The sequence below is a fragment of the Urocampus carinirostris genome, chromosome 17 (assembly GCF_059441175.1).
Source record: "Urocampus carinirostris isolate Australia breed hairy pipefish chromosome 17, RoL_Ucar_1.0, whole genome shotgun sequence".
Classification (NCBI taxonomy): Eukaryota; Metazoa; Chordata; class Actinopteri; order Syngnathiformes; family Syngnathidae; genus Urocampus; species Urocampus carinirostris.
Genome location: NC_142365.1, coordinates 22,874,588 through 22,897,742, shown reverse-complemented (window position 1 = coordinate 22,897,742; position 23,155 = coordinate 22,874,588). Strand labels below are relative to the sequence as shown.

The following is a 23,155-nucleotide window of genomic DNA, read 5'->3' as shown; positions in this document are numbered from 1 at the left end:
AAACTGCATTGACGATTAGAGGTAACACCTTTTATTTATGCAAGTTAATAAGTAATATGTTAGAATAAGAGTAATAAATAGTAGTAGCAGTAGTGTTAATACTTTAGCAGGAATAGTGGGTTTAAATTAATACCTTTCTTCCACTGATGAACAAGCTGCAGTAGCACATGGTAAATTTTATATTACACTCATTGCAGACATGTCATGTTTACAGCCTTAAAAGTATGGGGATTTTTTTTGTGTGCAATGTTTACCTTTTTAAATTATTTTTGTTGGTGTTTACTTTGTTTGGTGTGGGTTATTTTAAGTGCGTACATTTTATCTTTCATACTGTGCAAATGTTCTTGATTTTTTAAGAGTTTATTATTTCCTTTTTTTCAAATGTTATTTATGTTAGATATTGACTTTGTTTGGTTATGAAGACATGCCAAAATTAATAATTGGAATGTTATTTTGTGACGGGGGGCTAGGATTTCACTGGAGAGAACTATTGCTTTACATGAAGTAGTTACATGTATTTTACATGCCAATTACATTTAGTTACAATTAAAAGTGACATCAGGCTCTTTGAGGACAGCCATTACGCTCATGTGGCCCTCAGTGAAACTTAGTTTGACACCCCTGGAATATAAAATCAATGCAACCAATCACAACTCTGTAAAAATAAAGTAAGCTCCGATTGGCCAGTTTGAGCAGCTGATGTATTTCTAAGCGACAAAAACTCCCAATAGCTGCATCTGGAGATGTTTTGGTGCTAAACTCATCCAGTGCCATGGACCAGAGAAAGACATTTGCATGTCATCCAACTTTGGTAAAACTGTATTTATTTTTAAACGCAGTAAAACCCTTTTAGCAGCTCACCACAGCTTCAGTTTTAGTATTGCTGCCGAAAAGGAAAAGGTGTGTGATTATTTCTACATAGCTGATCCCAAAAATGGCCCCAATATCTCCCAAAACATTTTAAGGGACATTTTGTATTATTTAACACCTCCTATTGTTAAAAAAAACGTAATAAACAAAACCTTTTGATTTAAATAATACCTAACATAAGGCTCAGGTAGAGGGAGCGAAAATAACTGTCAGCCATCTCTCTACTACTGGTGCTCCAAACAAAAGCCTTTTGAAAGGCCAAGCAAAAAATGAGAAGCAAAATTGTGCAGCGTGATCCCTTTGAGTCCACGTAGTTCGTCATCTTCCTTTTGCTGTGTGGCACTCGTTTTCAGTTCTACTACACAAGACTATGACTTCTAGTGGTCAAACAATAAACACTGTCCCTTTAACAAGAAATAAAACTGACCTGAAACAGCGACGACGGTCTGGTTCCGTGGCCGTGCCCAGATTTTTGTTTATGCCACAGCGGAGCCTCTTCCTGGCGAAAGTCGGAAGCCTCTTTTCCATGTCCAGGATAGTGATGGCCCTCTGTCCAAAAGAAACAAAAACTGCATCGAACTCGCAGAGCGGTTCAGAGCACTGACGGAACGGCCAACCTGTAGCTAGCTAGGGCTGCAACAATTACTCGATGTTGTTAGTAAAAATTGATAACAGAAATAGTCAACAATACATTCTATCGTCGGGTTGCCAGACATGGTTTTTCAACAGAGTGAGGCATCTCTGCACGAGTATAATCTCTTGTGAGAGTTGTTCATGTGCAACAGCGTCTCAGTCTCAAGTGGTAACATACAGAAATAACGCCTTCTGTATAACTATTGGTACCAAAACTTAGCAATTTAACCTGGATACGGACAATGGTAAAACTACCTGCAAAGTTTGCAACACGGATCTAGCATATCATGGCAGTACCTCGGTGAGGCACCAACATTTAAAGAGAACAGTTGGATGGTTGAACAAAATGGAGTCTGACTCGCCTCTGTAATATTCAAAGAACGTTTAAGCCGATATTGGTCTGATGACATGTATTGTACGTTTCATACGAGTATATTTTGCTATAAAAGAGCTTAAGCCTTATGCCAGACTTTTCCTGACATGTTAGTTGGTTGGTTGGATCGCTTAACCACTAGGATCGTAGGGCCACCCAGTGGCCAAATAGTAATAATATGAAACGGGTGCTTGTACTTCTTCAGCATGTAAGAGATACTTGGTTGGTTGGTTATTTTGGTTGGTTTGATCCCTTAACCACTAGAGTTATAGGGGCACCATTTCCTGTGGTGTGTCTTCGGCAAGTACAGCATGGTGGCAGGCATGCAGTCCAAGAAACAAACGTCAGTTAGAAGAAGAATAGAACCAGCTCGGTAGCCTAGATGGTGGGGCGCCCGCTCCGAGACTGGGAGGTCACTGGTTCAAGCCCCGGCCGAGTCATACCTAAGACTTACAACATTGGTACTCATTGCCTCCCTGCTTGGTGCTCGGCATTTAAGGGTTGGAATTGGGGGATTTGGTCACCTAATGACTCCCAACACAGCAAGTTGAGTCTAAAATGGCGGCGCCCTGTTTGGCTGCGGCTGCATCAGCTCGCTACAGTTTAACTGTACGGGTCAGGTGTATCGACATTTCCTTCTGTGTGCATGGTTACAAAGAATGACAATAAAAGTAAATTATATTCTTCTTCTATTTTAATGTATTATATTACGAATGTGCAGTATGTTCGATAAAAGATATTTTTCATTGTTTCCATGTTTCTCATGTTTATTATCATTGACCACATAATAAAACCAATATGCTAAATATGAGATATCGCCTAAATAGTCTATAACTAGTCACCAATTTGAATAGTGTTTAGTTGTATCCTGGCCACAGGGAGGCGGAATGGTTAGCGCGTCTGCGGCACAGTTCTGTGGTCATGGGATCAAATCCAGCTACCAGCCTTCCTGTGCGGAGTTTGCATGTTCTCCCAGTGCGTGTCAGGTAAATTGGCCGGTCCAAATTGTCCCTAGGTGTGAATGAGTGAGTAGTGTGTGTCTGTGTGCCCTATGACTGGCTGGCAACCAGTTCAGGGTGTCCCCTGCCTATTTCCCGAAGATAGCTGGGATGGGCTCCAGCACTCCCGCAACCCTTCTGAGGATAAGCAGTGCAGATAATGGATGGATGGATTCTTGCATCCTTACCTGCAGTTTCCAAATACTGGCGCTCTCCATGGTGATCTTCTCCACGGTGCGGTTCATGAGCGCGATGAGCATGTTGAGCAGCAGGATGTACGTGAGGATGATGTAGAAGATGAGCAGCACGTAAAAGACTTCCTTGTACTGGTAGTGCTCAGTGAACTCCATGTCGCCCATGCCGATGGTGAACTTGAAAAGCTGCAGCGTTGTGTAGGAAATGTTGCGGAAGGTTGGTTTGATGCACTCCACGTCGGCCGACAGGGGTCCGTAAAGGCGACCCCTATTGGTGGTGTTCCGCACGGGGGGCTCGATGAGGAGCGTGACCACGGCTGAGCAAAGTTGAGGATGTTAATAACGATAATGTAACCTCTAGAACTGTAGTATCAAACCTATGGATTTAATCAAATTCCTTTTTTGTAAAGCATTTTAAGGCCATGAATTGCCACTCAAAGTGCAAATCCATATTGAATGGATGCACAAGATATTCAACAATTGAAAATATTTAAGTTCTTAGTGCGCTGGAGATACAGTATATAATGTTTAAGCACGAACTAGGAAGAGAAGGCCGGATTTATTTTTCGGATGTGGATGCTGAGTGACCCCTCACAGCACCACACGCTGGTAGCGGCGGAAAGAACCACTACAGTAATGTCCTGTACTCGGAAAAAGGTGCAGACAATAGAAAATCTAACTTACCCGGATTTTTTCGACATCTTGAAAAAAAATGTTCGTATCTACCATTTTTTGTAACTCAAATGTCCATACGTAGGGGAGCGTCTGTATATTTTTGTTTCTGTGCAACTGTCTTCATTTTCTAGTTTGCATGAGTTCACCGGAGTTAAATGATTTGTAGTGAAAATGAACTAAATTGTTAATTTTCTTTTCTTCTTTTTACAAATGCACTGTTGATAAATGCTACGAGAGATTATCTCTTAGAGATGAAAAACGAAATTGAAGAAAAAAAACGCTCAATAACAGTTTTATAATTGAATCTGACAGCCCACGTAATCTAAATGTGAGCCTCCAAAAGTTCCCCAAACCTACAGCTAAGACACACTCTTGAATATGTTTTTTTCTACCATCTGTCCCCGAGCTAAAATGAGTTTGCTCTAGAAAACCATACACCGAGAAACGTTGCTGGCTTACCTGCTGAAAATCCGAAGAGGAAGACGACGTAGACGAAGAGGAAGCGGAGGATATCACTGAGGATCATCTGCAGGGGGGAAAACAATAGTGATGGGAATTCTGTGTCTTTCTCGAGAACCGGCTTTTTTAGCTCAGCTCACTAAAAAGAGCTGATTCCTTAGGCTCCAGTACGCTTTGTCAGATATTTTTTGTTGCTTTAATCCATATATAACCAATCATTCCCTTCACTATTTTGCAGTATTGATGTGTTATACCTTCTGTATCATTACGCTGTAGATTCCCATGTGTTTGCTTCCCCTGGCAAAGTAGAGCAAGTTGACCCAACTGAGAGCCAAACAAAGTACCAGGAAGCCCAAATACTCCTGGCGACCAAAAACGTAAAGGCCAGCAGAGGCCAGGAACAGGATGGCCTGCAAAAAGCTAGCAAAGGACACACAGTAAGACTTGAAATATCGATATTATCCATACTGAATGAGTACAGGTTCTCCCCTACATACGAATATTCAAGTTATGAAAAACGGTAGATACGCAAAATATAAATTTTGGGGATGTCGAAAAATATTCGGACATTACTGTAAGTTAGATTTTGTATCGTGTGCACCTACAGAACAGTACTGTAGTGCTTCTTTCCGCCGCTACCGGCGTGTGGTGGTGCTGTGGGAGCTCACCCAGCATGCACCCCAAAGAAGAAACCTGCTTCCTCTTCCTAGTTCGTGTTTAAATATTCTATACTGTATCTCCAGCGCGCTAAGAACTTTGACATTTTTATTGTCTAATATCTCGTGCATCCATTCAATATGGTTGGTGTAAAGAAGAGGCGAGCCGTTTCATTTGAAATGAAAGTGGAATAAGAAAGCTTGATGCGGTTGAGAAAATGGTTGGATCGCTTTTTTTCGGCCACTTTCTACCATGGAGGAGGAAGTGGCCTAACTCTTGAAGCTCATCTTCCAAAAGTAAGTTAAGCTAAACTTTATTTATTTTTACAGACCATATTCTTTTAGGAAATGTTTATTTTTTTAGTACAAAACAATAGAGATTACTTATAAAAGCCTTAAACAAACTTAAGTAAACCTTGGACATACAAAATATAGCACTGAAGTAACTTACAAACAAATTCAATTACGAACGATCTCGTTCAAAAGTAGGGCAGCGTCTAAGATCAAATCCGTACTATTGTCTCAGGATCGATAGTATGGATCTGAATAAAATTGTTAAAAGGGATGGGCACTTAAAATCTTCAGCTTCAGCCTTTCCCCTTTGGGTAAATATCAAGTATTGTATTATTGTATTGTACAGCTATTTATGTGCAAATAGTTTTTTTTCTTTTCCTTTTGCTAATTTGATGAACACACTTTACTTTTCTGCCTGAATAAACTTTAATGATTTTTTATTCATATTTTTTAATCAGATTTATTTTCGTTCTTTTTGATCCTCCACAGTATCCCACTAACTCACGCTAACTGCGATACTTACAAAAGAATATCGTAATATCCATCGATCAGCAAGGTCTGCAGCTTGGGTCGCTTCCTCTTCATATCTAATATCTAAGTTTAAAAAATGAAAATTAATAATGGTTGCATGCGCACAATCAAATGATGTTTGAAGCCTGAGTGGAAATTTACGTACCCCCATGAAAAAGAAATAGCAGTTCGCGACTGTTATGAGTATCTGCCCTGAAACGTAAAGGTAACCTGCAGTGTCGTGCTCCAGAGGGAAAGGTGTCTGAAAATGACGGCAACATTTTAAAGTCAGTAAAGAAGGACAGACTTTTCTTCCTCCCCATGTTTAAATCAACATCCAGGTTGCGAGACAATTAAAAATTAGCAGTGGCGGAGTAGTTCTATTGAAATTTTTGTTATAATTAAGCAAATAAAAAATAATATTTTGGGCTTGTGAGATCAGAACGAGACTGTGAAGGTTTCTCAAGTGTGCTGACAAAATGGCTGACCATCATTTACAGTAAATTCTATATGGGCGGGCACTGATGGAAGCGAAGTCAATGGAAAATCCCCAAAGTCATAGCTTCATACCAGTATTTTTGTCTAGACCGTGTCTAAATAGTATTGTTTAATCTTAAAGGAAATTTTCAGTTATTGTTTTTAAATTTACATGGTATTTTATTTTTAATGTAATATCACTAAATGTGCATACTATTGACTTTAGTGCATCATTTTAAACTGTAGTATTTTATCCTGTGAATGTTCTTGCAGATTTTTGTTGTTGTGCATTTTAAATGTTACAACGACAATAAATTATATCCTAACCTACCTTACCCTAACCCTACCAAACCCTACCCTACCCTTTCCTGTCCTAAGTGCACAAGTTATGTTTCATTGCCTGTTTGCGTAAACGGGGATAATTTCTTCCAGTTGATTTTAAAACACCTGAAAAATATAAATAAATTCTTTGAGAAAGTCTATACATACAAAGCTAATAACAACTTTAATCAAATGCAATAGTCAAGTAATATTTAATTTCACTGAAGTGGATCATATGTGTTGAAAAGATCAATGCAATAGGGTTACTTCAGAAGTATTTAGTTTGCATGAGATTTATTTTCTCGATCAATAAAATTTATTTTAAAAAAAAAAGCAAGTATGGAAAAATGCAGCTAGCTATTTGATTGTTGGTGTTAGATTATCAAAATAGGTCACTAAGTATGTTGTCACCTTAACATGAGTTTTCCAGCTATATTAAGTTTATTATTTAATCATCACGGAATTACTTCAATAATAACATTAATTATTTAGTTGTTATAATTGCACTTATGTTCATCCACATATTTGAATTAAGTATTTACTTGCTGAATCCTTTCATATCACTACTAATCTTGTAGAGGGAGTTCTTGTTCATGGCAATGGTCTTTTCACGCAATTTGGAAGATTCAGCTTTTTGCAGTTTTAACTGGTCTCTTGTTCATTAAGATCCTTCCTTTATCTTCTAATGCGAGTTCCCAGGAGAGTCTGATAGTGTTACATTTTCTGAGACTATGGCAGTGCAGGTGCATTTACACAGAGACTTGATTAGACACAGGTGGATTCCATTCATCATTGTTAGTCATTTAGATCAACATTGAATCATTCAGAGATCCTCACTGAACTTCTGGACAGAGTTTGCGGCACTGAAAGTAAAGGGGCTGAATAATTTTGCACACTCGCTTTTTCGTTTTTTATTTGTTAAAAAGGTTTAAAATATCCAATAAAGTATGTTCCACTTCATGATTGTGTCACACTTATTGTTGATGCTTCACAAGAAATTACAGTTTTATATCTTTATGTTTAAAGTCTGATATGTGGCAAAAGTTCACAAGGTTCAAGGGGGGCCAAATAGTTTCGCAAGCCACTGTAGATAACAAAATACTCCACAAAATACATGACCTACTACTTACATTTCCGTCCTTCTTGTTGTAGGCCACCGCAGTGAAAATGAGCAAATACGCGAAGTAGAACAAGAAGTTGACACAAAATATACGGCCGGCGAACCTTTTCCATTTGTCTTCGAGCAGTTGGCGCAAAGGTTCCGTCTGCAGCATCGCGTGCCGATTCTGAAATCAGACGCGTAACTTTTAAAATTGGTCTATTTTTGTTTTCTTCATATTCATCTATAGATGGCAGAAGATTACTATTTTTTCACGTCATATTGTGCCGTAAATTCGGACTACAAAGCGCACCTGGTTAAAAGTCGCATGCGCATTTTTAGGGAAGAAACCCAATTTTGTTTTTGTACAAGCCATAAAAGCTATAAAGGTGAACTAATTCAGGTCCCTATGTTACATTTTAAAAAAGCGGGGAAATGTCTAGTAAAGAAAAGTAACACATTGTGCCACAATTAAGACACCCGTTTTCAGCATTCAATATTAGATGGCATTAACCGTGCGAAAAAAAATTCTCAAAACAAAATTCAATGTACTTTACTGACTAAAATTCAGAAGTCTGTACAATCACAACAGCCTGTACACATGCAAAAACTATCCGACTGATCTTAGGCTCTCCCTTCCCTTGCGCACATGACAAAGTGATAGAGAGGAGACCAAGTATTGCTACTAAGGGTTGGCAGATCACTACAAATATTGATATAATCGAGACTAAGCAAGTACTTTATATTATTATTTTGGGCTTAATACTTTGCTCCTACACCCAATTCCTTCAAGTCCCGCTTCTTTATGTAGAAAGCGCAGCTTCTCTCTCTCTCACCTAGCGCCCTTGGCCACTCCCTATGTGTAGTCCCGAGAGAGTGTTAGACAGGCACACTTTTTGCACCCCTATTATTCATATACTGCACAATAGGTTTGATAGTATTTAAATTCAATATTTACTACATAATCGTGATATTTCAACTTTTTCACCCAAAAATTAAACAAAGTCCGCAATTTATACATTCAAATTGAACAGGAGGGAAAGTCATCTATCCAAAACGCTACACTTCTTTTTCCTGTATCATCGGCATTAAGAAAGGTTGCTGAAGTTTCCTTTAATCCTCAAGGAGCGATGACAAGCAAGAGCAATTTGGTCGTACACCACAGCAACCACCGATGAAAACAACACAAAAGATGACTTATGTCTGTGTTGCAATTTAGCACTGTTCTCCACAGTCTGGTTGCCCTGGGGCTGTCGTTCAGAAATATAGGGCATACATTTTTCGCGGCACAGCCCTCATACGTGTTTTTTTTTCCCAGGACGATAGTAAATATGTGTTTGTCTTCCTTTAAGAACAGGGGAGTGTAAGCAGGACAGGATCTTACTGGGATGTCGCTGCCGTAAACCAGAATTTCCAGGGCGGACTTGCTGTCTGCCGAGTCCACTGAGGCCAAGTCGTACAAGGAGCTCTGGACAGGTCCATAAACCCACTCAGTGAATTTACGAGACAAATGTTTGGTGTGCCTCTCCTGGAACGTGCGCTTCAGAATGTGTGCGAAAAGCTGCAAAGAACCACAAGACATATTTGGGAAAGTGGATACATACAGTATAACATTCATTTAATCATTTCGATATACAACAATGGTCTCAATAAGTTGCTCATTTTGTTATGTTTGCATTGTATGTATTGTATTTATAGACAAAGGTGGGCAAACTACAGCTCGAGGGCCACATGCAGCCCCCAGGTTTTTTAACCCGGCCCGCCAAACGAAGACAATCAAATAATAATGACCATATATATAATAGTAAATAAAGTACTATTAAAAAAATAATAATAATAAAATGTTTTCATGCCAATGCCGTTGTATTTTTACAACAAAACTATGACAAAAATACTATAAAAGTACGACAAACTTACTCCAAAACTAGATATCAAAATTAGTGCTTAGAAACAAAGACCAAGTATATATATATTTTTTTTATTCTGAAAAGAAAATATACCACAGAAATGGTACAAAAATACTGGTGATATAATAATACACAACTATGACTACAGAAATACTACTACAGAAAAACTACAAAAATACTATAGAAATACTACAAATACACCTGTGGGATTATTCTTATAGACTTAAAACACACTTATATTGTTTAGTTTATGAATGACCTATATTTCCTGTTGACGATATCTGTGTATTGATTGTTATTACAACATCCATTGCAACCTGGTCAGCCAGGAAGGGGGGTGACCTCATGTGGGGTCCCTTCTCAAGGTTTCTTCTTTTACCTCATGTTGAGGTTTTGAGGTTTCCCTTGCCCTCATGTAGGTTTTAGATCAGGGGATGGTATAATAATAGTCTGTAGTCTGTACAGCCCTTTGATACTTCTTGTTATTAAGGGCTATATAAATAAACATTACTTGACTAGACTTCTGCTGAAATACAACAAAAATATGACTACGGTAATACTACAATACAAAATACAAATACAAAAATATTGCAACAAAATACTACAAAAATGCAACTACAGTAACATTACAAAATTCTACCATTGGAATACTTTAAAAATACTACATAAATACTACAAACATACTTCAAATATACTACCAACAAAATACTGCAAAAATACAACTCCAGTAATATGGCAAAATACTACAGAAATACTACAAAAATACTCCTATAGAAATACTTTAAAAGTACTTCCAAAAAAAATACTTCAGTAATACTATTATACAAAATACTACCACAGAAATATCACAACAAAAATTCTACAAAAACACTATGGACATTCTACAGAAATTCTACTCAGGAAATATTGTACGTTAAAAATATTACATACATATTGCAGAAATGAAAAAAATAAAAACACTGCAGTAATACTATCAAAAAATACTACAAAAATACAATAAAATAATAAAAAAACAACTATATTATTGCTACAAAACTAATTATCAAATTGAGTGCTTAAAACAGGGACTTAATATATTATTTTTCTTTAATTGTCAGCGTTTCAAAACCAATTTGATGAAAGTAATCTGTTTGAAAACAAATATAAAGAAACATAACATGTAAATGTCTGCATGTATGATTATTAGCAAATGAAAAAAATGGATATGTCTCCAGGATCTGTCCCTTGGCCATATTTTTTAACCCCAACGCAAAACAATTGCCCATCCCTGACATAGAAAAATCAAAACTTGAATTGAAATCGTCGTTGTTTTTATCGATAACAACGTAGTAAACATTGAGTAAAGTACACCGCGATACACTGTGTAATTCATCCATATAATTGTTCACCATTTGCTAATATTCCATCTCACGTATTTACCTACTGTTCAAAAAAGCAACCCATCCTATAAAACAGGGGTGTCAAACTCAATTATACAAAGGGCCAGAACTCAAACCACACCTTTGGTCGCGGGCTGAATAGGATAAATATTTATTGAATACACTTTCCTTTTTTTTTTAAAAAAGAAAAGAAATATGAATTTAAAACAGTCAGGAATATTATTCCAGAATAAACAAACTCAAACATTAAATGAATTAAAAATCGTTGCTTTCCACGAAAATGAAAGTATGAAAAAACGGAAAATATAAATAAAATTTGTGCTTTTCACTTTGGGAATTTGCTTTAGTGAAAAACATCTTCATATTCTTCTTTAACTCTTCAACTTTCTGTATCCTTTCTCCGGATTCAAGGTTTTTCAGCTTACTCTGAAGTTTTGTCTTGTAGTGCCGTTTTACATTTAATTCCTTAATTGCGGCCACAAAATCTCCACAAATAAGACACACGGGTTTACCGGCAATGTCAGTTAACATAATTTTCTCGGCCATTGTGGTTTTTAGTATCCGAGTATAATTTGAAAGTTATAAGGTTTATAATAGATGTATGTAAAAGGATTTCACGCGCCGGATATAATTGTACGCCGGGCCGGATGTGGCCCGCGGGCTGTGAGTTTGACACCTGTGCTATAAAAGATGGACTGTGTGCTCATAAAACCCAATATGAACATTGTTTATTTTCAAATTAGTTTTTACAAACGTCCCCCCGACTCTCGCTGGGTGTCTACCGTAATAACTGGTCTGCTGCGCAGGCCCACTAAATTACCGTATATGACACATCCTGCACCCAATTTCAATCTTTTGGCGTTCTCGATCCTTACCCCGCTTTTCCCGAGCTTGGCAGCCAATTTGAGAGGCGTCAATCCATTGTTGTTCTCCACGTCCTCCAGGTTGAGCTTGGGCCTTAGCCGGGCCGTGGAGGTCAAGATGCGGTCGTACATGCTAGCCACGAACAGCTCGGTGTTTTCTCGCGTGTTGTCTGCAACCAGCACCAAAGCATGCAAAACCGTGTTGCCGTGAGAATCGGGTGCGTTGGGGTAGGCTTGCATGTAATCGTTATCCAGGAGGAAGTCTACCACGGCAGGCTGATTTGTGCAGGCGGCCAGTGACAGCGGAAGCTCACCTGGTGGGGATGGAACAATATGCGAAAGTTACGATAGGATCGTTAGCTGTATCGCTGTTTACTTTTCGCGGTTTTGCTACTTTGCTGATTTTCATTGTGCGGTGTGTTCTGAATTCTGATTGTTCCGCCCCTCCTGTGTCTGCTGTGCGTCTGTAACAGGGGTTGGGAATTCATGGCTCGCGAACAGTATGATTAGTGTTGGGAACAACGTAACAACATTTTGACTATAAAGGATTTTATACGATTGACTCATAATGCAATGAAGATTTTCACCGAGTGGGCTTTAGTTCAATGTACAAGGTCAGGGCAGGCTGTTCGAAATGCAGGATATTTTGTCTAGGGAATTTTGACAACAGGACTTGCGGAGGCGACGTTGTTTTGGGAAGCCAGACATCAAAGCGCTCGTGGAAGAGATTGTGAAGCCCAGGGGGCTTCCTTGGCACGCCCATGAGAGGAGCCGGCACACCATCTTGCGGGAGACGAAAGATGAAGGACTTCAGAAGAGGGCTTCCTACAGACGCCAACGTCACCATTTCCGCCGTCTTCGATGGAGTACGCGTAGTTCTTTATAAATCTGCCCCCGTGTGCAAATGTCGACTTTCCTGTTAATTTTTCTCTCAAGAAACGAGCGCGCATAAATTGTTGGGTGAATGTAAGTTGTGTTTGGTCAATGGAGTCAGATAACTAATTCGAACAATTTGGTTAACGGTACATTTTGATAATTAATTACCGACAAAAGCCATTATAAATAACGTAACACTGTTGTGTTGTTCAGTAGCGGGCTTATATAACTCATGTTAGGTTAAAGGTCTTTATCACGAAACTCATATTGATAATCTGACTCCAAATTATTGAAAATAAATTTACCATTCAAACCGATATTAACCTTACCTTCACCTTTCCTAACAATTATGCACGCTCGTTCTGCAAGAGAGAAGGCCAGGAAATCAGCCGAATCACCCGAGATTTTATTCCTAAAAGCAACAAACGAATACAGTATCAGGGGCTCGGGTCCCTCTCAATACAATCTGTGCTTCCCTGTGGCCATCAGGGAGAGACACTTTCCCCGAGGAGCCCTGAAGAGTTATCTATACAATATTCAAATATTTGTAGATATTAAATATTTTAATTTATGTTTCCTATGTTTTTCAATGTTTACATTTAAGTGTTATTTTTGCTTTGTTGTTCCCCTTTTCATGTCATTCATAATAATACATAGTAAATGGTAATACATGAATTAAACAACAAAAACAACCTGAAGAGATATTTGGAAGCCAAAAGTAAGCCAGGCCAAAAAGGCTGGTTTTCTAAAAAGAGTCGGAATTTCCATCTCTACAACTGACCATTCGAGATCGATTTAATTTCTTCAACTCCTTTTATATTGTTTACTACTGGTTGACATTTTATTAACTGTTTCTTTTTGTTGCTTTTTAAGTGTGGGCTAAATCTGTTGCGGGTTGGGTCCAATAAATATAACAAGGTTCTATCACACAACTACTGTTCTTCTCTATTCAACTGAGTAACACTGCTCAGGAAATTTCAAATTCTTTGATACACAACTCCTGAGCATCTTTCTGACCAACTCCAGATCCATCGCCCACAAAATGGCAAATTCGTCCCCAATCTCGTTGCATACAATGTTTCAGAGCGTCTATATAAGTGACAATTAGGACTATTCTAATTCTAATTTTTGTTTGTTATTTAAAGCAATATAGTTTTTTATTGTTATGAATGACGTATTCTACCACTAGAAGGTGCTAAATAATACAAACTGTCCCTTTAACATCGAGTATTTACTCTTTTCTTTTAACCGTTATTTATGGTGGAGAACCAAAATCAGACATTTTGCTGATATCATTTATTAGTCACAATTTGGTAAAACTTAAAAAGAATCCTTAATATTAGTCAATACAAATATCCTTTTTAAATTATTGAACACTTTGAGGAGGAGTTGATATTTCAGTGGTAATTTATTACAGCCTACATCAGCAAATTGTTTTATTTTGGAAAATATTCCAAACCAGTAACTAAATCCTGTGCAGGTATTTACAAGTGCAGTACTGTATAGTATTTGCTGCCACCTAGTGGCCAAATAGTAATAATCTAAAACGGAGTGCTCGCACTTTTTCAGCATGAGAGATTCTTGGTCGGTTGGTTGGTTGTTTCACTTAATCAGTAGAGTTGTAGGGGCACCATTCCCGTGGTGTGTCATGGGCAAGTACAGCCTGGTGGCGCCCAATCCCTCTCTAGGCCTTACAAAATGATCCATGCAAAATGGGGATGCTGGCTGGCTGGTTAACAATATTCGTAACAAATAATCAAATACAGTACTAAATAAATAATTGACCCCTGTGTTCTCAAACACAAGTTGTTTTATTACAAAAAATCCGTATCAGGAAAAATCTGTATCAATTCATAACTTTCCTTTTTAAATGTAAATAGTTTGAATAGTTTGTGAATAAAGTTATCTCTCTCTCTCTCTCTCTCTCTCTCTCTCTCTCTCTCTCTCTCTCTGTCTGTCTGTCTGTCTGTCTGTCTGTCTGTCTGTCTGTCTGTCTGTCTGTCTGTCTGTCTGTCTATCTATCTAGTTCATAGATAATCCTTCAAAATGTGATGGCAATGTGGTCAATTGATTGAAAATACACAATTCTCAGAATACATCTGAAAATTGATTCTGGATGGGATGTTTATTAGAGAGCAGTGCTAGTAATCAAGTGGACTGAACCATTTCGAGGCAGTGGAATATTTCCAACGCTGCGTTGTTCACATTTTGTTTTTGTTTTCCTTTTTTTGAATCTAGTGTTTTTTTTTTAATCATATTTAAGCCTTTTCTGTCCTTCATTAAGGAAAAAAAGAGTCTTAGAAAATGCTATAATTGGTGGGTGCTTCAGTTGATTTTGGGGGTGCTTGAGCACCCCCTAAATGTGTCTGGTTACGCCCGTGCTATGCACATCAAAAACAAAACAAAAAACATTTAATGATTTACAAGTATGTATTTAGGATTATTTCTTCATTCTTTAATTACACTAAAAACAAACTAATGAATGTAAAGTCATTAGTATTAGCAGAGGTTGGACCGAACCAAGTTTGCCACAAGAAAACAAATAAAACAAATATATTTTTCAAAAAATGATGACACAAAAATAAGATCTAAAAATAAAAATCATCAAGACCTAATATGAAAACAATCAATAAACCACTAAAGGAATCCATAATTTGCGTGTACTGCACATACATCAAAGGGACAGTGTGTATTATTTGATCACCAGTTTTCTCTGTATTGTGCAATTGGCCCCCGGGTAAGTTTCCATGATTCAAACCATTTTTCGACCATGTTTGACCGCTAGATGTCAGCGTGACCCAACAAATACCGAGCACCTGGATCTTAACCAGTTCTACCTCTGCAATTGACTGATAGATCCAGATCGAACTAATGGCCTGAAGGCCTGCAAGGCCTTCTCTGCTGGGTGAACAAATATCTCAATCATGGGATTTATACTTTGTCCATGAATACGAGTTCAATTTTTCCAAATTGTCTGTCAGTTTCCTTTCATTACTTTTTGCCTGGTTGCGCTGCTTCCAGATGCATGCTTTCATATCTAAGCATTTAATCAATCACATCTCGGCCCTCACTTGTTGCCAGGGGTCAAAAATCTATCCGGTGGCCCTGAAGCGTAAAACAAGTGAGCTGTTGGTTTAGTCAATCCGTTTTTGAGTTGGCAACTCCATGGCCTTCTAGCTGGCCCTGGCAAACGTCAGTGTTTTCACAAACTATGATTGGTTAGGGGGCGATAATGCACAAACGTGATCGTGCCAACCGATTGATTTAATAGTGTTTGTCAACTCACAATGGCTGAAGGAAGAAAATAAATTGATTTGGTGGCAGATTTGCTGTCCACAACAAAAAAGTGGGAAAAAAACTAGGGAAATCTTAAAAAGACAGTGTCATTTTTGGGGGGGGAAAGGGAAACTTCTCTCATTGCTGAGAGAGACACAGATTCTCCTATCAAATAAGGAAAGAAGGATGGACTTTGTGAAAAAAATCTAAAGGATTTTTGGTGAGTTATTGCAATTTTATGAGGTTATTATTAATGCTTTTGTAAAATGTGTTGCAGTTGTAGCTGCAGTAAAGGTTTTATAGCCATGAAATAGTTAATGAGGTTTGGTTTCATTCAAACGTAAAACAACTTGAAGCCTAGGTGTGAAATGCACGCCCCGCAACTGCAAACAAGTCAAGTCATGTTTATTTGTCCAGCCCTTAATCACAAAGAGTCTCAAAGGGCTGCACAGACCACAGATTATTGCAAACCACAGACTTTTATCACACCATTCCCTTATCTAAAACCTACACAGGGGCAAGGAAAAACTCAAAATCCTCAACATGAGGAAAATGAAGAAACCTTGAGAAGGGACCGCACTGTACACCTGTACATTAGAACAGGTTCATGAGTTATTGAACACTAGACATTTGAGGAGATGATTTGCCAAGTCGCTTTCATGAACTTACCAAAATAGAAATTGGGGCCTTTATGTGGTCGAAAGAATTTGCCACAAGCCTTGGCATGGACATCGGCTCCTTTGCTCAGCAGAAGCTTCACATAGCTCAGACTCCTCCGCTCAATGGCAATGTGCAGAGCTGTCTGCCCTGTACCAAAGAAAATTTGATATATGTAATTATATACATAAACTGTAGTTCTCTCCGTGCTCTTGTGGGTTCCCTCCACGCACTCCGGTTTCCCCCCACATTCCAAAAACATGCATGTCAGGTTAATTTGCCAGTCCAAATTGTCCCTAGGTGTGAATGAGTGAGTGAGTGGTCTGTCTCTGTGTAACTTGCGACTGGCTGGCAACCAATTAAGGGTGTCCCCTGCCAACTGCCCAAAGTTACTTGGCATGGGTTCCAGCATCCCCACGACCCTACTGAGGATAAGGGTGGATGGATATATACTGTATAAGTGGTGTCTATTTGATCCTCACTCGGGTCTTTTGGGAGTTCGAAGGTTTTGCGCAGTGTCTAGCGTTTCCTAGGACCGTGCGCTTCTAGACAGAAGTGGTTCCTGGGATCTGTTGGAGCCATTTTTCCAGTTTGAGGTTTTCCTGCCCTGGGTGCCCTCACTACTACAGGGACCTAATGGCTTTAAACCTTATACCATCTGTTCCAGGTGCTCTTTCATACCTTACTACTCCAGTTTCTTGTGTTCCTTTTCCAAATGTGGGTGTCAGCTGGGATCACCACATCTATTATCATCACCCTCTTCTGTCTGGTTGGTTAGCCAGGAACTGTTTGTCAGTCTGGAAGCTGAAGTCCCACAGTATCTTGGCTCTGTAGTTTTCGGTGACCTTTTGTGATCATGCACATTTGTATTTGGGTACTTCAATGCCATACTGGTTGCAGATGCTTCTGTGTAGCTACTTGGTTGTACTTCTCCATGTACGCGGATCCAGTTAGCATCTCTTCCCAGCCCTGATGTGCTGGACTGTTTCAGGGATATCTTTGCACAGACTGCATCTTAGGTCGGATCTACTTCCCTGACTAGACTTCAGTGGTGTATAACTAGCAAATGTTCGTTACAATTTGGGACTTTTTAACAATTGGTCAATTCATTTTGAGACGTGTTGCTCTTGCTGCTACGTTGAATGACGGACAACCTTGGCTGGAGGCAAGTTTAATAAAAAACCAGGAGACAATCTTTAAGCACGCATTACCAACATTTTCGCTTTGGTTTGGGGCATTATAGATTTATTGTTGATTTTCCAGATTAGAATTTAGTGTAGCTGCTCTTGTTGGTCTACTCGATGTTCTCTTCAGAGGTTGTTTCAAAGAAAATGAGGTGTGCTATATCAAGCGTCACCTCTCTTGCATGCCGTTTGTTTATATTTGATAAATTTTTTTACGGTATAATTTTAACATAAATTATACTGTAGTTTCCGGAGTGCAATGCGCACTGGATTTTAAAGCGCATTCCCAAAACAGTAGTTTGTAGGATTTTTTTTTTTTTATAAATGAGCCACATGAAATTGAAACTACTGTAAAAGCCAGGGTTGCATTAAAAGAAACTTCAGAAAACTGTCATGAACCGGTACAGGATCAGGACCTAAATGTGTGACATTTCTCACACAAGCCTTTTATTTCACGGTAAATGGGGAGTCATGCAAGTTAGGCAGCAGTCTGGCGTGGAATGATAGGGAGCCAGAGGCCGACGAGATCGATACCAATTGCTCGAGCAGATATTGGACAGACGGGGTCGATACCGGACAGAACGGGACAGACAGGGTTGATATCAAAACAGGATATTGAAATTAAAAAGGACAAACTAGACGGGAATGAAACTGGAAATCGATATTAAACAACGGGACAGGCAGGTTTGATATCAAAACAGGGTATCGAAATTAAACAGGACAAACTAGATGGGAACGAAACTGGAAATCGATATTAAACAGGACAAAATAAACGGGAACCATAACAGACAGGAAATACCAACGGGAAACAGGACCGAGTCAAAACCCACGTCTTGCGGGGCAGAGGTTCATTGACAGACTGACAAAGGAAGAGTGAGAGCACTAAGCTTAAATAGACGGAAAGCCAATCCGTCAATGAGGCGCAGCTGGCGCCATACGGGCGGAGCCAATTGGGCGCCGTGGCAACCGTCACCAAAAACTAGTTACATAGACCATAGTTATAATAAAATCTCGTATCACCACTCCAATTAATTTGGTTTAATGAAATGGTTACCGTATGTAGTAGCAAATCATTAACTATGCATTTACAGTTGTATGCATCGTACATATCGGTCTATAAAGCGCACAAATTATGAAGTGCATCTTGGATTTTTCTGGAAAATTCTACAGGTTATAGATCGGCCTTCTAGTCCGAAAATACAACACCTATTTATTAATATATGTTCCAGTTAGTTTGCCTTTACTGGGGTTGTGCTAATACAGAAAATCCAGGTTTTTCTTTACCTTTATAGTAACTGTCAGTGTAAGCTGCATTGACAAACTCTTTAATGTCGCCAGTCCTCTCCGAAACGTCCAATAGTAACTCAACAGTCGGGTTTTTGCCGTCCCGGAGGTGCAAGAGAGCCTTCATCAGGGCGGTTTTACCGTATGACTGATCTGCAAGAGAAATATCAGAATTTCTTTATGTGTGTAAAAAATGTGGTGTGTCTTAGGCAAACACGGGCTGGCGGTGCCCATCCCTCTCCAGGTTGTGCCTTTGGGTAGAGGGGTGCTCCCCCACACGAAATAGATAGTATTGTTGTCCATGGTTACTGGTAGCAGGTGAAGCCTTCTGATCCTACTCAGATACAGCACCTTCATCATATGGTCACTGTTTGAATGATGCGATACTAAAAATTTCAGAACAAACTTGTTTTTCCCAATGATTCAGGATCAAGTCTCAGTATTGTCACATGCTGCTACCCCAAAATGCCCAATCCACCTTATCTTTGAAAAGCGTGGTGACGCTTTACATTAAAAAAACAAAAACAATGGTGACCAGATGATGAAAGTACTGTATCTGAATCAGAATCATCTATTACACGTGGGGGAGATAACCCCTACTTGAGGAATGGGTGACACCAGACTGCACTTACCCAAGACAGCCCACAAGAACTGGTGTCTGGTTATTAGTGGTACAGTGTTTAATATTTGACCACTATATCTGTCTCTCTCTCTCTCTCTATGATGTTGTGCAAGTGAAAATGAGTGCTAAAAATGACAAGGAGCAATACAAACTATGGAGACTCAAAGTGACCAAAACAGATAAGATATAAAATAAAATAAAAAAAGGTGGAAAAGAGAAAATAATGAAACAACTAAAATAAAAAAGTACAAGAAAAAAGGAAAATGTTTAACAATAAATACGAAAAAATGTAAAGTTAAAGTAAAAAAGACAGAAAAGGGAAAAAAAGAAATATAAAATATAAAAAGAAGTCAAAATGAAAAAAAAGAAAGAAAACATTTAATAAATTCCTAGAATAATAGTTAAAATGAGCAAAAATTGTGTTGAAGTAGAACCATTTTTCTTAAGTTTTAAGTGTTTTATTAATTTTGGGGGTGAAATAATTAAAGCAATCATTAAAACAATGGGACGGGTTTTTGAGGGTAGCCTTGGCAGCAAGATGTCAGCTCCCTCTGGGTGAGGATCATTTTATGTCAAATAAATGCTCATTTCTCGACCTAAGAGTATTTCAAATACAGTGGAACCTCGGTTCTCGCCCATAATCCGTTCCAAAACCCTGTTCAAAAACCGATTTGTTCAATCATTGAAATCGTTTTTCCCATTAAAAGTAATGTAAATCATTTTTAATCCGTTCCAACACCCTGAATGTTTACCATGAACATAAACATGAAGCTAACCACGGCTAATCGTACGTTAGCGTAATCTTCCGTACGAAAGATTACGCTAACATGAGCGTGTAAAAATAAAAAAATCTGGTCGTTTACACGTCATTTAGCACCCGGATCTCCACAACAAGTGGCTAGTGCTTCATTGGAAATGGGGCTCCGTTACAACACCCTGAATGTTTGACGTAAACAAAGCTAACCCAGGCTAATCGTACGTTCGCGTTATCGTAATCTTCCGTACGAAAGATTACGCTAACATGAACGTGTAAAAATAAACAAAGGGTAAAGAAAAGAATTATGAATAGGATTTCTTACCTTTGTGGTGCTCAGCAGAAGCCATGCTGTATGTATAGCAAGATCGGAAACTCGCACACGTTCTTCATATTTTGCTATTATTTCTTTCTTAAATGCAATAGTTGTACGGACAACTTTTCTTTTTTCACCTGTCCTGCATGCACCGACCTTCTTCGGAGGCATAATTAGGGGCTAAAACACTCCGTTTACCGATATTAAAAGCGAAAGCAAAACGAAACACGTCCGCATGTGATAACAGTTCTTCACGAGGGGTGGGGCAATCTACACGATCTACACCCGTAGGCCGCTCAGCATCGCACCCTAGCGTACCGGCGTTCGAACTCCGATTATTTGACCGAACAGCGGAGCAAGAATTTCTCAAAATTTTTGGTCGAGAACCGATTTGTTCGAACTGAGAGGCGTTCGAAAACCGAGGTTCCACTGTATATGTATTTTTGCTTGGGATTTAAATCAATATTGTTTATTACCAGGGAGCGCTAAATAATACACACTGTCCCTTTAAGGGATAGGTAAACCGCGATCGGGAAGAAAGCAGGTGAAGGGAGTGAGTGACACTCACACAGAGAGTCTGTGAGTTTCTTCATGTTTTGGTGCAAGTATGGAGACAGGCCTTCCAACCTGGTGACGTCGCCGCTAGCCGCCGCTTCAAACAATTTGTCGATGTTAAAAGCGGGACGCTCATCCGGTTCCAAGCCTCGGATTCCCCTGGTTGGGTGAGAACAGGGGCGATTATTAGGTCCAGAGCTTAGCCTGTCTCCAGAACTAAACCCAATAAAACATCTTTGGGGTATCCTCAAGCAAAAAGTGGAGAAGCACAAGATCTTAAATATTCCTCAGGTAAGTCATGTTGTCAATGAGTCAAACTGGATTCCAGTGGCAATTTGTGAGGCTCTGGTGAAATCCATGGCCTGGAGGATTAAGATGGTTCTGCAATATGTTATTGGCTACACAAAATATTGAACTTCAGGAACTTTTACATTAGGGTGTACTCACTTTTGTTACCAGGGGTTTAACTATTATCGGCTATATTTTTTTGAGGGGTAAAATATATTTACACCTATATATACCAGTAAGCTTTACACAGCCTACCTTTAATTGTGTCAAAACAATGTTTCTTCAGCTTTGTTAAATTAAACAAAATAATGAAATACCTATAGAAATATGAGGGGCGTACTCACTTTTGTGACATACTGCAGCAGCAAAATAACAACTGAAGTAAAGTGGATGGTTTCGAAAGTTTCAGAATTGATCTTAAATGATGTTTTAAGACGCCCTGCCAAACAAAAATGACAAATATATAAATTTGATAAAAAATAATGTATTAAAATTTCTCAGACTAATAACATAGGTGCATAATTAAGTCTTATGTTCTCATAAAAAGCTGCTTTATCAGCAGAAGTGTCCTAGTCGGTCAACCACTTGTATTCCAGATAACCAATTAATAGTGCTATATATATATATATAATAACAATAATGAAGTATTTAATATATAATAGATAAAATATAATGAATAAATCTTATGTCCATGCATCCATCCATTATCTGCACCGCTTATCCTCAGTAGGGTCGCGGGGGTGCTGGAGCCTATCCCAGCTATCTTCAGGCAGTGGGCAGGGGACACCCTGAACTGGTTGCCAGCCAGTCGCAGGGCTATATAATATGTAAAATAATATAATAAAATAAGGTTTTCCTACCTGACCATTGGTGGAGCTTTTTGGAACGTAAGCTTTTTGAGGTATTTGATCATTTAAGGCCCATTAGTTAAAAGGGACAATGTGTACTATTTGACCAATAGATGTCACTGTGTAATTTTAAAACAAGTGTTTAAAAGCACAAAGAAGAAAACAAACTACGTAGACGCAAAGTGACCAAACCACCCAGACATGCATTTCAGGTGGATTGGCCGGTCCAAATTGTCCCTAGGTGTGAATGAGCGAACGAGTTGTCTGTCCCTGGCAACCAGTTCAGGGTGTCCCCTGCCCACTGCCCGATGATTGCTGGGATGGGCTCCAGCACCCCCGCGACCCTACTGAAGATAAGCGGAGCAGCTAATGAGATGAGATATGATATTTAATGGATTTTTGCTTATTTTTAAAATAATTATTGTTTTTTTTCAAAGAATGACATTTTTTTCCCCACTAGGAGGCGCTCAATAATACGCACAGTCCCTTTGAATCAGTAACAACAGCACAAAATCGAGGGGTAGTGTACTAGAGGATAACGGAAAGTCTCACTTGTCAAAATTGAGGTTGAAGCGTATTTGGGGTTGGAGATCTTCCATTTCCTCCTGGTAGTCCGTGTCCATGGGAGCTTTGGGGGCCTCGTGGCCCACCTTTAAAACCATTTCCAGGACGTCCTGTTGGGCCCCGTTGCGTTTTCCCTTCTCCACGTCCGTCCTGTCGTCGGCCTCCAGAGAAAAGGCCGACTTCTCTGACTTCTTCATCGCTGCGTGTCTTTGGCGACCACAAA

General features: G+C 39.0%; 1 protein-coding gene across 1 annotated transcript in view; it reads right to left on the bottom strand.

Moving 5' to 3' along the window:
• The window catches only part of trpv1 (transient receptor potential cation channel, subfamily V, member 1), a 28,802-nt gene extending 5,647 nt beyond the window's left edge, over window positions 1–23,155 (bottom strand). The window contains exons 1-13 of the mRNA XM_088321347.1: window positions 22,921–23,155; window positions 21,246–21,391; window positions 18,986–19,138; window positions 16,530–16,667; window positions 11,721–12,022; window positions 8,944–9,120; window positions 7,591–7,746; window positions 5,829–5,924; window positions 5,676–5,746; window positions 4,457–4,622; window positions 4,203–4,269; window positions 3,063–3,385; window positions 1,298–1,419 (exon numbers count right to left, since the gene is read on the bottom strand). Of these exons, the coding sequence (XP_088177473.1) occupies window positions 1,298–1,419; window positions 3,063–3,385; window positions 4,203–4,269; window positions 4,457–4,622; window positions 5,676–5,746; window positions 5,829–5,924; window positions 7,591–7,746; window positions 8,944–9,120; window positions 11,721–12,022; window positions 16,530–16,667; window positions 18,986–19,138; window positions 21,246–21,391; window positions 22,921–23,129 (2,126 nt within the window). The 5' untranslated portion in view covers window positions 23,130–23,155. The remainder of the gene's footprint in view (window positions 1–1,297; window positions 1,420–3,062; window positions 3,386–4,202; window positions 4,270–4,456; window positions 4,623–5,675; window positions 5,747–5,828; window positions 5,925–7,590; window positions 7,747–8,943; window positions 9,121–11,720; window positions 12,023–16,529; window positions 16,668–18,985; window positions 19,139–21,245; window positions 21,392–22,920) is intronic.